The sequence below is a fragment of the Clupea harengus genome, chromosome 10 (assembly GCF_900700415.2).
Source record: "Clupea harengus chromosome 10, Ch_v2.0.2, whole genome shotgun sequence".
NCBI classification, from domain to species: Eukaryota; Metazoa; Chordata; class Actinopteri; order Clupeiformes; family Clupeidae; genus Clupea; species Clupea harengus.
In genome coordinates, this window is record NC_045161.1 from 9092329 (window position 1) to 9108414 (window position 16086).

At 46.7% G+C, this 16086-nt stretch overlaps 1 protein-coding gene across 1 annotated transcript; it reads left to right on the forward strand.

The window, feature by feature from the left end:
- Window positions 1–934: 934 nt before the first annotated feature.
- LOC105910821 (dynamin 3a) lies at window positions 935–16034 on the forward strand (the record flags this gene model as incomplete). Its single annotated transcript, XM_031574830.2, has 7 exons — window positions 935–1063; window positions 7784–7893; window positions 10724–10835; window positions 11709–11870; window positions 12442–12680; window positions 13056–13229; window positions 15585–16034. Coding segments are annotated over 7 exons (966 nt in total), but the record flags the coding sequence as incomplete, so codon positions are not given.
- Between the last annotated feature and the right edge of the window lie 52 nt (window positions 16035–16086).

Here is a 16086-nt window from a genome sequence, read left to right on the forward strand (position 1 = left end):
TATCTGGCCAGTGGTCAAGAGGAGGAGGTGTTTGGCTTCAGTAGGCAAATACCATGAGTGCTTGAGTTTGTGTGTGTGTGTGTGTGTGTGTGTGTGTGTGTGTGTGTGTATGTGTGTGCTTGTGTGCCTTTGTTTATGTGTGTGTTTTTAAACAGCCACATTTATTTTTTGGGTGGAAGGGAGATATGGACTGAAAATAGGGTATTAACATCATGTCTAGTGAGAAAGACAGTTTTTGTTCTGTTCAGTTACTATTTTAGAGTCTAATCCATACCATTACTTTACTGCAGCTACAGTATGTGTTCACCTGCAGGTTATAAATCTGAACTGCGGTTTAGTCCACATGTGTCTGCTGTATTCAAGTGAAGCAGGATGTTTGTGTCATCTCTCCTCATGCCAGCCTCAGCTCTCTGTTTCCCGTCGTTCTTCCTCCGCCGGTCCGTGGTCGCTCTGTTCCTCTGTTCTCTCGCCGCTTCTCGGCCTTTATCTGTTTTTATTTTGGTAACTGTACTTCCTTCCCCTCTTCTTTTCCTTTTTCCTCTCTAGCCCAGAGCACACTGACAGCTCTGCTCTTCTGCCCGTGTGATCACTGAGATTACACCACAGCGCTCATTTCCTCCTTTTCGCCCTCGGTCACTGTCATACTGTTCATGGGGAATCTGCAGATGGGCTATTTTATCAGTAGACATGTCATTTATTCACCATTCTTTTACATTTATTCTTTCTGAATCGGTGGCTAAATGGAAATGGTTATGCTAGACCCATTTCTTCTGGCTGCAAAATCTTTCTGGCACCCTCTAAAATGACTTTGTTTCTTCCATTGTTTCTCATCATCACCTATTCTCTCTTCATCAAGCAGAGTTCATTCTCCACAATTCTCTTCTGTGGAATTCAACCCATCAGTTATCTGCCCTGAACTCTGACCTTTCACCTCTGCCCCTTTTTGCAGGTCATTCGCAAAGGCTGGCTGAACTTCAGCAATATCAGCATCATAAAGGGTGGTGCCAAGGTGTACTGGTTCATACTGACCACAGAGAGCCTGTCCTGGTTTAAGGATGACGAGGTGAGGAGTTGTGGATGAATTGATGTTGTGATCTGTTGTGTGTCACTGGCATTGAGGTTTAGCCACTCTTCAGTGAAAAGACAATATGTTTATGTTCCCCCACCCCTACCTCCAAAGGTTAGTTACATATTCCATGTCCATGAAGTTTCTTTATTGTTTTTAAACTTCTCATCTAGAGTTACCTAAACATCATAAACATCATTTTTTTGAAGTTGGTAGTGTTACATCTTTGTGTATTTTGTGGACTACATTTAAAGCAGGATATTTACAAGACCACGACCACGCAACTGTAAACACAGATTTATGCCACTGGATTACTTGCATTGAATTACTTTTTATTTGCACCATTTTGGAGGGAAAACAAATAATTTCCCACGTTCTCTTTTGATTGGCCGTCCGTTGTGTCCGTCGTGTCCGTTGTGTGACGTGTCCATGCCAGGCGGGCTGCCATCTGTCTGCCTGTCTGTGCCTGCTGTACAGGTGCAGGAAGTTCTGCACAGCAAGTGTAGACAGGCAGACACACGACAACGCTCTGGGCCAATGGCAGCAGCGTTGCGGCGCGTTCCCGTGGGAGTGGCAGAGATGCTTACCACCCCAAGGGCTGAACGGCCAGAGGATGCGGCCTGTTACCGCGTGTTGCTTAATCTGCTCTGGCAAGAACGCAGACAAGTGACTGCACACCAGAGGGGAACAGAAATAGAATCACAGAAGGGTTGTGCCCCTGCATTTAGGAATCAAAGATGGTTTAAGAGTCAAGTAAGATGAGCGTAAATCAAACTGACATTCATTGACTATAAACTAAAAAAGAACATACAGATAGTAGGGTAGAAGTAGAAGTAGGGTGCACTCGCATGCAATGGATACACACACACACACACACACACACACACACACACACACACACACACACAGTACAGAATTCATACCAACACCCATGCTCACAGTACTTCTCGCCCCGGGCCGGTTTCCTGTGGGTCCCTCTTTGCATTTCTGGGATATTTATTTTCTTTTCAAGTTTATCAGAATATGTTTAGTCTACCTGTTTTTAATGCACTCCTTTATGGCGAGTGTAAATAATGTCACGGCAGCAGGAAGAGAGTGTGGTTTGGGGGCGAGAGCGGTGCACACAGCCAGGTCCCCGTGGGCCTATGCAGAGGCTGGACTGCAGGCGCTGGCCTCGTAAAAAAGGTGCAACAGTAAACCCGCCTGCCTCTCCCTGCCGCTCTGTTCTCCAGCACCTGTGCTCCCCCCACCCTGCGCAACCCAAGCCAGCACTCCACCTCTGCACATGTGCATGTCGCCATTCATCTCTCTCTCTCTCTCTCTCTCTCTCTCTCTCTCTAACTCACATTCAGGTTCCTCTCTCTCCTTTACTTTCCCCCTCTTATCCCTGTCTTTCTCCTCAGCCCCCCTCTTCCACTCCTTTTCCCTCTCCTGTTCCCCCTCTCTTGCTCCTTTGGGAGTTGAGGCATTTGGACCAGCTCACTCTGACACAGCTGGAACTCACCCAATCCAAACCAACACACACAGACCTCATAAACACACACACACACTCACGCTCAGAGGCACTCACAGACGGATATAGAGACACATGCATACGCAGACACACTCATACACAAGGACAAACATTCCAGAACTCACTCAGACAACCATGGTAAAATTACCACACGTTCAGACGGACCTAATGACACACCACTACATTCAAAGCCCACACCGAGAGTGAGCTGTACATATGGCCAGAGCATTATGAACACTCTGTAAGCCTTTTTTAAATACTTGATAATGCACACCATACACATGTGACCCTTAAGACTGTTCCAGTTCCCTCATTTGAACTGAATCAGTACCAGTTGAGAATGTGAATAAGTGCCCTCCCTGGCTGTCCACAAAGCAGCCCTCACCACACTTCTTCTTGCATTAGCCAGCAAGCTGTTACATATGGCTGAAACGTGTTGAGTCGCTAACGCTTCAAAACACATGTACCACTATCAATCAACAGAATCCAAACCATCCCGCGGCAAGGAGATAGCAGAGTGCCGTGAGCTGACTGAGACATTCTATACAGATGCTCTGATCACAATGCCAGATCTGACCTTCACCCTCAGAAGGCGGATGGATAGTTTTGCGAGAGCTTCCTGGAAATGCACTTACTTTCCTTTCTTAGAAATAGCTAGTATGAATTCATAATACACACAGGAGAGTCACTTTTCAGATTTTTTTTTCCAGATTCTTTTTCTAACACCCCCCACCGCGCAACCTTAACAAAAATATCAATCTGTGTGTGAGTACGTATATGTGTGTTGTGATATGATGAGAGAGCGAGTTGAATCTTGGCAGGACTACAGCTGTCTGTAAATCCCCTGAAAAAAAGTAAGGCCACACTGATCTGAGGTAAAGTCAGCCGCTTAACTCTGAAACTGTTTTTAAAGCACGAGCTGTGTTGTATTTCCTCTCCTCACTGGACTGGTCTGCTTCCATTTCCCAAATCGTTCTACTCTTAACTCCTTTTACTTTCTTCTCACTTTCAGTTAACTTGTTCACTCACAGTCTCCCCCTCCCTCCCTTTCTCTTTTCTCTCTCACTTTCTGTGGTTGGCAGTCTCACTGGGACTGTACACATTCCTGGCTGGAAAATCGTAAGGCTTTGTCCAAACACCAGCTTCCAAGATCCTGCAGGGAGAAATCCCACATGGCTGATTCCTCACTCATACTCCCCCTCCCTCCACCCCTCCCTCCGTCCCCCCTCCTCAATTCAGATCACCTAGCCAGACCAGGCTCTGCCCTCTCCCACCTCACTCTCTCCCTCCCCCCCTCTCTCCTTCACTCCCTCCCCCCTCTCTCCTTCACTCCCTCTCCATCTTTCTTTCCCTCTCTTTTTTCATCTTCTCCTTAACTCTTTTCATCTCTTGTCACATAACTTTTCTAGCACCTTAAGCAGTTTGTCGTCATATTTTTTTGTCATAAATCCTGTTTTTGTCTCTTTCTCTCTCTCTCTGTCATCATGTTGTACCCTTTTACAGGGAAGTCTTTGCATTTTAATTCAAAACTTAAGCGTGAGCCTGCGGTGTGGGTTGCGTGGCTTAATCGACGTCCAACACTAAACAGACGTGCATTCCTCAAGCCCCCATCTCTCTGCTGCGCCAGTGTGCGGCGTGAGGGAAAGCAGACTGCAAGAGCGTACTCATTTTCCCTCTCCTTTTACATAATTACCCCACACCACAGTGGTGTGTGTGTGAGGACACATTTGTGTGTGTGTCTGTGTGTGTGTGTGCGCGCTACTCGTACTTAACTTTAACTCGTACTTTAGTCATACCTAGAGTTTGGCCTGTGCTTTATCTACGTCTTTTATACTTAATTTTGTCCTGAGCAGTTGCATTTGAGACTTGTAAGTGACTAAGACTGGCTGTAACAAACCTAACGCTACCAGAGGTGCAGCTAGCGTGGTCTCTGTGTGTGGCATTGCCACACACACAGCACTGCACGAAGTTCCACAACCTCTCGGACACAAACAGATGTGAAAAATACGCAAAACGAAAAATACACATTTCACACAGCCATCGGACACTGTATGTATGGTCATTCAGAGAGCTGTAGCATGCAGACACAAATGGAAACACAGCCATATTTTAGGAATCTGTATGATAGCACCGCGCTGTAAAAAAATTATAGTCAGGCACGCAGTCACTTTTACACAAACAAAAAGATGTTCTTATTTTTTTCTGTGGTGATTAGGCATCACTCGCATTGTAATCAAGCGCAGATAAGTGCTTGAAGGAAGACTACCAGCTCTGAAATGAGCCATTTACACCGAAACAAAACAGACATTTAAAACTGCTGAAGCCTGACAGATGTTTAGATGGCCTTTGTACACAGTGTCGGCCGCATCAATGGCCTTTTTCCTCTGTGTTTGAATTACACAACACTAGGCCCTGTCTGCTAGCTGGAGCCATTCAGAGTAGAAAAAACACGGAACAGAAAAATTAGATGAATTTGTGAATTTGAGATAAAGTTGTTACAAGACAGATTTAGACATTCAAGAAGAGAAGGAACAAGAAAACAAACCAATGCAGCAAAACCTCGCTTTGACCAACAGTAGGCTTCTGTGAGCGTGTGTGTGCTTTAGTATGTGGATATGCGTGAGTGAAGTCCTTCCATGCACAGTCTAACCAATGTGCAGACTACTGTACACCAGTATCATCCTGAACAGGTAGTCTGAACACTGGGATGACGGAGCAGGAACTGATCCCTCTTTCTCACTCTTTCTTTCGCTCTTTCTCATCCTCTATTTTCTCTCTCTCCCTCTCTTTTTCTTGATGCCGGCCCAAGCTCTTGCAGAGGTAGTTTGGAAGATAGCGAAGATGAATGGCTGTCGCTTTCTCCTTTTCGTCTACGAGAGGTGAGATAGAGGGATACGAATCCGGAACAGCAGAGGTCCGTTATCCGCCCGTTCCATTTCTGTCTCTCGGTTCTGTCCCCTTCCCAAATTCGTTCTTCGTTTTTTCCGTCCTCCCGCCCGCACTATGGCAATGTGCAGTATCCAGTCTTGACGTGGCACATTCGCTCCGACAACTGGGGAATCTGGCAGTGCATTTAGGGAAGGCATATCAAAAAAAGTGGAGAGGGAGAGAGTGAGTGAGTGTGAAAGAGAGACAGAGAGGGAAAGAGGGAGAGTGAGAGGGAGGGACTGAGTGTCCATATATGGGTTGATGGGACCCTAGAGGATTCAACTTTGGAGTGGTCTGCAGTTTCTCTCCCCTTCCCTTTTCCCTCTCTCTCTCAGTCCCCCTTTCTCCTTTTCTCTCGCTCTCTCTCTCTCTCTCTCTCTCTCTCTCTTTCTCTCTCTCTCTCTCTTTCTTTCTCTCTCTCTCTTTCTTTCCCTGTGTCTGTCTCCACTGGTCACCCATATCTTACCTCCTTCAGGAGTCCCACTGCCCTGTCTGCTCCTGCTCTCTCGTCCTCAATTCTCCAATGCTCTCATCAGCGACAGTCCTATGATCCATGCTCTTTCTTTATCCTGCCTCACACTCTCACTCTCTTTTCTGTCCTGCTCTCTCCACCCCTCTCTCTTCTCTCTCTCTCTCTCTCTCTCTCTCTCTCTCTGTCTTTCTAAAGCACTACCAGATGTTGCAGTCTTAACGCCAGGCAGTCATTTCTGGCCCTTTTTTTTCTGCCTCTGAAAACTCAGGCAGGAAGTGGGCCCCTCTGGAATGAGAAAAAAAGAGTTTCAGAGAAACAGTGAAGGGGAGGAGGGCCGAGTGAGATAGATAGATAGAGAGGGCGAGAGAGAGAGAAAGAGAGCGAGAGAGAGAGAGAGAGAGAGAGAGAGAGAGAGAGAGGCTGCGTTCGGATGCTCAGACCTTGGAACACATTCGCTCTGATTGATCTGTTACTCTACTTAAACGAAGCCATGGATGTGAGCTCGGCTGCGGAGGGGAATCACAGACAGTTCATCCCTCTCCGAGTCAACAGCCCCGCCAGGCCCTCCCCCTGCAGCATTGTATTAATCCACACATGATGTTGTTCATTTGGCCATAATGGATTCCCCCTGTCTCCGCTCCGTGTTCACCGTCTTGTGCTTCATTCCGTTACTCCCGGTGTAATAGAACCCGTTTCCTGTGACCCAAACCCCCTTTTGGATGAAGGGGTGGGGGCAGAGAGGTGGAGGGTGGAGGTGATGGTGGGGGGTTGGATTTGCTTGCTTTTTTTCTGGAGAAATGTTGTGTTTTAGAGCCTCAGTCTGAGTAATGACTTCCACATGTGGGCCTTTCCTCCCTCTCTCTCTCTCTCTCTCTCTCTCCCTCCCCCCTTTTTCCCCCTCAAGTTCTCCTCTTTCCACCCCCAAATATTTCTGCGTCCCCACTTGCTCTGCCGATTCCTTTCTCTCTCTCACGTCTCCAGTTAATTCTACCCCAACCGCTGTAGCCTCCTTGACATGTGTGGTACACTGTGGTAGACCAGGTTTTGGTTGAACCAAACCTACATTATGGTCTGAAGTGGGGTTTTCTCATGATTAAATAAAGACCTCTCTCTTTGACCACTTTGTTCTTCCATTGTGACTGTGTTCAAATAAACAATAGAGTCATTTTTCAGTTATTATTTTATTGTCATTGCAGGGTCAAAGCAGCTTGTGCAACCTTTGTCACATTTGATTTGGTCCCAGTGTGAGGGGGGGAATAATTCAACCATTATCATTATATGGTGAAAGGCTCCAAAGCTTTGTTTTTCTTGCATGTTTACCTTGTAGCAGACAGAAACTATGCAGCTGTGCCCCAGTGGCAGTGATTTGTTTGAAACCGCAGAGTCAAGCCATGCCCTTAGTCTTTTCAAATTAAGGGACTCTTAGCCACTCTCAGCAAGCACTCGCACTCATATTTGACAAGGAATGCCGATCTTTCAAAACTATGCACTGTTGTATGTTTACCAAAATCAAATACAAATTGTGGTTTATCCATTTCAAGATAAACAGAGTATATTCAATCCAAAACCAGTCCAACCAATACAACATTGGGTTTTGATCCAGAGATTTTTACACTTCACTTAACTCAATGAATGATCACCATTGTTGTGTTTATTGTAGTGGGTTTTGCATGTAGTGTTGTGCAGCTGTGGAAAACCTGTTTTATAGAATGGCATTAAACTATGTAGTGCAGCGCGGCAATCTGTTTTCGCTCTGCCGTGAATGACCCTTGACCCCTGGCCCTCTTGTAACCCCCCATCCCAGGAGAAAGAGAAGAAGTACATGCTGCCTCTGGACAGCCTGAAGGTGCGAGACGTAGAGAAGACCTTCATGTCCTCCAAACACATGTTCGCTCTCTTCAGCACGGAACAGAGGTTAGAGACACACGCACGATCGACAGAGACACTCACTGCTGTCCCTTCCCATAACTACTCCTGTCACTTTACCCACCTGGAGGGAAAACTTTATGATTAATGTACATGATAACACTCATGAAACTACTTGTACTACACAAACGACAGCAGACCGTTCACCAGACCATAAAGCGCTAATGTACGGTCTTTAAATGCAAAACCACAAACCCATTCACATATATTCATCATGCAACCAATTGGAAAAAAAAGATAATTGGGACTTCAGATGTTACAAACACAATTAACTCAGGTGATGAAAAATCTCCCGCAACAAGAATGTGAGTGTGAGCACAAACTTGCAGTGTACATTGCGTGAGTGTGTGTTTTCTCACAACACTGGTGAGAACAGGATGTTTGTGTGTGTGCATGTGTGTGTAAGCTTGTATGTGCACAGGGCATTGCCGGGTGTGTGGCTGACAGATTGTACTTGAACATGTGCAGTTTGTTTATAATAGTGTGCTGTACTGCTCTCTGTGATGGAGCTCACCACAACATACCGACGGCTCACTAATTAAGCTGCTAATCAAATCCAGAGCTGCCCACACTTTTAGGAAAGAATGTCCATGCTCTTCATGGAGAGAGTGAGAGAAAGAGAGCGAGAGAGAGGGAGTGTGTGCGTGAGGAAGGGTGGTCGAGAGAGAAACTGCGTTGGAATGTGATGAAGGGTGGCTTATTGCGCCCCCTTCTTCCCCTTTCTCCATCTCTGCTTCGCCTTTAGCGTTGTATAGTTGCTTTTTTTGTTTTGTGTATTTGCATGCATATATTGGTGCGTCTGGTCTGCATGCACGTGTGTGTCCCTCCGTGTGTGTGCGCTCCTCTCTAGTGCGACCGCCGGTCCCAGCTCCGCTGCTTTTGCTATCCCTGTCTGACAGAAATGAAAACCTCAGGAAACTCCCCAAATTCAAAGCAGCCAGGGATCTGAGCGAAAATTCCATCAAGTCAAGAAAAAAAAATGAAAGAAAACATCATAAAAAATTCTGGCTCTCTGTAGAAAAAGCAAAGGAAACACAGAGAGGGAAAGACGGGGGGAAGGGATGGGGTCTAAATGACTAGTCACAATCCAGCCATTATAAAATTGTGTGTGCGTATGTGTGTGTGGACATATGCATTTGTGTGCAAGTATGTGTGCAAGTCAATGCATTTGTGTGCTTGTGTGTGTGTGTGTGTGTGTGTGTGTGTGTGTGTGTGTGTGTGTGTGCGGCACAACCTTCCACTCGCCACGAGCAGTAAGCTCCTTTCCAGCCCCTGGAGGCTGACCCCTGAGTCACTGCTGTGCGGTTTTCTCCGTAACTAGCTGTGTCTCCAGCATGCAGCCTGGCTCCTCATCCATACTGATGCAGCTGGGCGGCCGTCCTGCCCACCCCGACCACAGCCCCCGCACTCACTCACTGTCTCTCTCACACATACACATACACACACACACAGCCCCCCTTTCCCTTACCACCACTACTACCACCACATAGACACCGACACAGCTACGACTGGAGCCTAGTCATCACCACCGCTCACATGGGCCAGCACATCATGCCATACAAGTAGCAATGCCCGTCATAAGTCCAAACCATCCTCAAGGAGGATACATGCAGACAACCACAGGCCGTCAGGTGACCTGTTGTAATTATGTCTGATGATTGCAGCTCTTCCTATAAATCCCCCAGTAAGCCACACGGATAACAGATGCCCGCTGGATGCTGTATAATACCAACCTAATGATGAGCTGACAGAAAGGGGCCAGCACCAGCCACAATACATGGCTCATGCTGTCAGGCTCCGGCAGATGTTTGTCTCACTGGAGCTGATGCAGAGAGTTTAGTATGTTTAGTGTGTGTAAGTGTGTTTTAAGTGGGTTGTCTTCTGTCTTTGCGGGTGTGTGTGTGTGTGTGTGTGTGTGTGTGTGTGTGTGTGTGTGTGTGTGTGTGTGTGTAGAGTGAGATGTATTTTTTGTGAGTGTATGTGTGTGTGTATTGACTTGAGTTGTCGTGTGTGTGTGTGTGTGTGTGTGTGTGTGTGTGTGTGTGTGTGTGTGTGTGTGTGTGACAAACAGTGGTGGGTGGTTTATCATGGAGGTGAGCCACCGTAACGAAGCCCTCAATCTAAAGTGGAGATGTGGAGTATCGCATGGTATGCTGTGTCAGCACAGAGATAACAGCACTCTTATCAGAGCCAGACAAACCCAGACACATGTTCGGCAGCAGCCTCAGAGTAGCCATGAACCCAGCAGGTCCCGCTCTGCCAGAAACACAACAAAAAAATAACGGCATAGTGAAAAAGCACTAAGAGAGAGGGAGGGAGAGGAGGAATGAAACAAAAGAGTGGGAGAGAGAGAGAGAGAGAGAGAGGAGAGAGAGAGAGAGAGAGAAAGAGAAACAACAGAGCAATTAGACTGAATGTGTATCAGATGTAACATGCCCGGCTCCAGATTCTTGCCTCTATGAGCGGCGTCAGGGCGCTGTGTGAGCTCAGCGAGACAAAGGAGAGAAAGAGAGAGGAGGGAGGAGTAAAGAGAGGGAGAGAAGGATAGAGAGAGGGAAAGTGAAGGAGAAATGGAGGTTTCTAGGAAGGAAGAAAGAAAGAAAAAAAGTGAGGGAGGGGGAGAAGAAGAGATGGAGAGAGGAACACTGACAGATGTGAAGAGGGAGCAGGGGCATGATGGGTAGATGGACAGACAGGCTGAAGTAAGCGTGCATGTATGTGTGTGTATGTGCGGGCGTCTCACTTTTGCTACTTTGTGTACATGTATACAACCCAGTTGCCCAGGAAACAGTGTTGGTTGGTGTTGGTGTTGTCATAGGAACGTGTATAAGGACTACAGGCATCTGGAGCTGGCCTGTGACACGCAGGAGGAGGTGGACAGCTGGAAGGCCTCTCTGCTGCGTGCTGGAGTCTACCCAGAAAAGGCTGGAGTAAGTATGCATCCCCATACACTGCGGCACTAAAAGCAACTCACCGACCCCGAAATAAGTATGAACTAAACATCCCCGCTAATGACTCATAAGCCCACTCAGACTGTCCTATCCTGACTTATCCCTGACTGTGCCTTTGGCCTGAGGGAGTGGCTGGTTCTCATTGCTTCCTAGTCAGTCCCATGGCATTCTCTACTGAAACTGAGTCTCTGCCCTCTGGTTCATCTGAAATTTGTTATGGTGGTTTATCTAGTTGTGTGTTTGTCCAAGTCCGGTTCTGAAGCTAGTCATAGTTCTGGTGTTGAGTGGATGGTCCTGCAGCGGTCCCAATGATTGAGCTGCTCTGTGGCTGGTCTTGGATCAGTAGCAGCGCTGCATTCCTGGGGTGTTGTGTCACACTGTGGAGGATTGGAGAGGGAGGGGCTCTCAGCTCTGTTTCTAATCAACCCCCTCCTCTCCCAAATTCCCCTTCTCCCACTTCCATCTAGCCCCGTCCTCCTTCTCCTCCTCCTCCTCGCTTCTCTCTGAGGCGCAGTGATGTCACAGTTCCACAAGGGTTCCCCTTAATCTGTCGTGACAGAAGCCAGCCGCACCCTCACCCTCACCGATGCAGGCACTGACTTCAGCTCTTTATGTGTCTTAAGCATTCCCATTATTTCATATTTATGGCCTCTTACTTTCTTTCTTTCTCTCTCTCTCTCTCTCTCTCTCTCTCTCTCACTCTCGCTTTCTTTCTCTCTCTCTTTCGCCCCCTTTTTCTCTCGCATACTTGCACATAAAGTCACAAAGCACATCTTCCGCCTGTCCTTTGATCACCCCTCTGTTAGACTGTTCCCCACATCTCACCCCTGGTACTCTGTGTCACGGCTGTAGGAGGATGGGGAGAACTCCACCACGGATAACTTCCCCATGGACCCCCAGCTAGAGAGGCAGGTGGAGACCATCCGCAACCTGGTGGACTCCTACATGAGCATCATCAACAAGTGTATCCGGGACCTCATGCCAAAGACTATCATGCACCTCGTCATAAACAATGTTAGTTAAAGAGAAAAGAAAACATTTATGCCGTCCTGTCACTTTAGTAGCTGAGAGTTTTGTCTATAACATGGCAATGCATTGTCACAGTTGAGCATCAGATGCTGGACTGTTCATTTAATACAATTGTTTTGAATTCTCAAAACCATGCATTTATCAATCGTAGCAATAATATTCTACCATTGAATAAGAAGAGGTAATCCATAGAGGCTGTTGGAATGCATTTTGTTCTCTATCATCAATCATTCTCTTTCCACTCCTAAAATCTAAGACATCATGGTCAAGCTTTATGTCCTGACTACAGTATGGAATAGTATCAAAAAGCAATAAGTGTCCTGCAGCAAAATAGAAAGTTGGAACATGTGGACTGTGGTTTCTGTGACCTGTTTTACCGTACCTCTATGGCATCATGTGTGCAATTTATGATGCTTTGGTATTGTCTCATTCATTTCCCCCTTTCTCCTCCCATACGCTCCTCATTTCTTCTTCTCTCTGCTCTTTATCTCCCCCTCCCCTGTCCTTCCCCCCCTCTACTCCCCCCCTCCCCTCCCTTTTCCTCTCCCCTCCTCAGGTGAAGGAGTTCATCCACTCCGAGCTGTTGGCCGAGTTGTACGCTATCTATGACCAGACTGCTCTTATGGACGAGTCCCTGGAGCAGGCCCAGCGGCGGGAGGAGGTGCTGCGCACACACGCCTCCCTCAAGGAGGCGCTGGACATCATCACCGACATCTCCACTTCCACTGCCTCTGTCCCACTGCCTCCGCCTATCAACACCTCCTGGTCACAGACGAGCCTGGGCCCCTCGCGCAGGTATCGTCTGGCTGGCTTGTTTTAGTCTTTGGAATCAGCTGTGTAGCCAGAGAGGACCAGAAATAGGGAGGCACTGAATGTGAGTGGGGAGAGAAAGAAAGGGGAAGATAAAGAGATCCTAGAGGAAGAGAGGAATGGATAATGGCAGAATGGGGAACATGATGGATAGCTATAAGAGCTTTCCTAGATGGCCTGCAGTGTTTATGAAGTAGATGCATTTGTTGATGTCTTTCTCATTTTCTCTCTCTTTGTCTCTCTCACACACACACACACACACACACACACACACACACACACACACACACACACACACACACATTCTCTCTATTTCTCTTTCTCTCTATGTCTGTCTGTCTCTCCCTGTGTGTCTTTCAGGGCCCCTCCTCCCCTTCAGCCAGGCAAGATGTCTCCGTCTGGTCCCGGTGCCCCATCTCGAGGCCCCGCCCCTCCAACTCCTGTCCCCGCTCCTCAGGTTTCCAATAGCAACAGCAGCGATGCTCTCACTCAGCCATCTAGCCGGCCCAGCCGAGCCGCCCCCAGCATTCCCAGGTGAGCCCCCCAGAGCACACACACACACACACACACACGTACACACTCACTCACACACACACACACACACACGTACACACACACACGTACACACTCACACACACACGTACACATACACACACACACGCATGCCTCATACAGCTGCATTACAATCACACACAAGAGCTGTTTTTCATAGCACACGGTTGTCTTCTGTTATATGGCACAACACTGATCATATGCACTCATGCATTTCCTTGAAGTTCTCACAGTTTCAGACGAACACCGGATTCTCCTGCTTGCATTCATAACTATAATTCTTTTAAGAGGGTGAGGTTTACCACCATAATAATATTTGCTCCAAACATTGCCAACTGAAGCACACAGGACTCCAGTCTTTTATCCAGCACTCCAGTCTTGACTCACAGTGAACACTAACAAACAACCCCATAGGCTGTACATACAGGCTTATTTAAATAAATACAAGTGCTTTATGTGCAGTATCCCTGTTACCCAGCACAGGTCCAATATGGAAGTCTAAACATACACATTACCATTCACATTACTAACTACACATTTATACTCACACACACGTGCATGCACACACGCACACACACACACAGAAATGTCTGCCACCACAGTAAAAGCGAAGGTTACTTGAGCTGGGTGGGGGTCTGCTAGAAAATGTGGTTTTCATATTCTCTTTCCCAGCATTCAGTGCAGAATCTTTTTCTTCTGCACTGCTTTTTTCCCCTCATGGCAGAGTGTGTTCAGTGCTGTCAGCAGATCAATCTCCACTGTATTTTATCTAGCTAGTTTGGCAATGTCGTCTTTTTAATGTATTGCCAGTATTAAATAAATCCACGATCGTATATCTGTAGGAATGTGAGTCCCTGAAGAACAGCATCCATGTTCCTCCACGGACTAAACCCTCTGAACTTACTCTCTGCCTGCCAGCTTTATTCCAAACTGCAGAGAGTCTTTGTCTTTCTCAGTTTCTCAACCTCCACCTACTGTGATACATTTCTTTCACTCTTCTTGCCTTGTGATACCCTCTTTTTTTCTCTCCCCCTCTATTAGTCCCTCTCCCTCTTTTGGCCCTTCTCTCGTTTTCTTTCTGCCTCATTTCCTCTGTGCGCTGAAACAGTTCTGCACGAACCTCCACCCTTTTTTCCTGCTCTTGCTCTCCCACCCTGTCCCCCTCCTTCACCCAGTCCTTTCTATTGCGTTCTTTTTCTTTCAGCCACTTCTCTTATTCTTTTGCTCTGTCCACTTTAACCTTCGCCATATTTTTTCCATTGCATCACCAGTTGCTGTCCTTATCTTTTTTCCCGTCTCAATGATCTATTTCTCTCTTTTCCATGTATTCTTTGTCCTTCTCATTTCTGCCACTCTTAAGACATCTTTACCTGTCCTACAGTTCTTCTGTCCTACTTTAACTTTAACTGTCCTCCTCCATTTGTCCATGCCCATCCACTTGTGATCTATCTTGTACTTCCATCCTAAGTACCTTTCTCTTCTCCTCCTGTGGCTCATCTCTCCTCCTCTCCTGTGTCTGTTCTTCCCACATCTTTCTGTCTAACCAAAACCTTTGGTCTTGGGCGTCCCTCTTCTGTCTTGCTCTACTAATAAACCACTGGTATTCTGCGGCTGGGTTTCTTTTTGGGGTCGCTGTGCTTCTCTCCCTCTCCCTCTGTTTCTCTTTCTCTCTCTCTCTGTCTTTTCTTTTCTGTCTCTGTGTCTCTGCAAAACCGCAGCTCCACACTCATGGCGTCCCAGGAAAAATAAAAGCCACTTTCTCCTGTTTCCCATCACAGAAACACTTTTTCCTCTGCCAGCTCCATTAGAGAAACAGATTCCTGCGTCTCCGCAGGGATCTTTCCTGGAGCAGCGCTGCTGAAGAAACGCTCACATATTCCCCCATTCTCCCCCCTACACACACACACACACACTCACATGCACGCACACACACACACACACACACACACAAGCACACACACAGGCCCACACATACATATGATTTTAGTCAGACACAAACTCTACTTTCATGCACGCCCCAGAAAGACAAGGCTACAGAGGCAACTGCCTACATCAAACAAGCACTATGACTTAAGAACATAGATGAGGATCATGATCACATTTGGAAAAGTTACGCTATCCACATATCTGTTTTGTTTGTAGATCTAACTAGAAGAGAACAATGTCATTGCCAGTGTTCCGTGATATTGTATCAATTCCATGAGTTGGTGCTCTGGTTTGATGACTGGATCACATGCACATCATCATGATTCAAGAATGGTTGTGCTCAAACAACGTCTCTGAACATCACAGGGGCTGTCCTAAAGGGCCTGTGATCTCTATGTGACTGGTTTTTAGGAGACAACCACCAGCGGTTCCTTCACGGAATCCACACTGAAAAAGATGATAACCATCCCGACAACCAACTACAAATGCAAGGGCCATATGCATCAACTGGGAATTCAACCTGGATCGTCATTTCATGCTGGAGAAAAAAGTTGCATTTATTTCCTCTTCTAGGCTCATCTGGCTCTGGAAAAAAAAACTTTATCTTAGAGCAATGTATGTTGAGGTAGTTACCTCATAAGAAGAGAGACACCAGCTTGTGTATCTGATCAAACTGGCCTTATGGTGCTGTCCTGCTAATCATTTTTCATGTTGTACATGTCTTATGGACTGTGCTGATGCGTCTCTTTTGTACTTAAGTATTTTGTGTGTGTGTGCTTGGCATGTGTAAATGATTGACATAGTGTTTCTTGTGTAAATACTCGAGTAGTTAAAGCTACCAAAATAAAAGATTAAAAGGTTTATGTTTTATATATAAAACCAATCCTGCGTACATTGACAATCGCAACTGTTT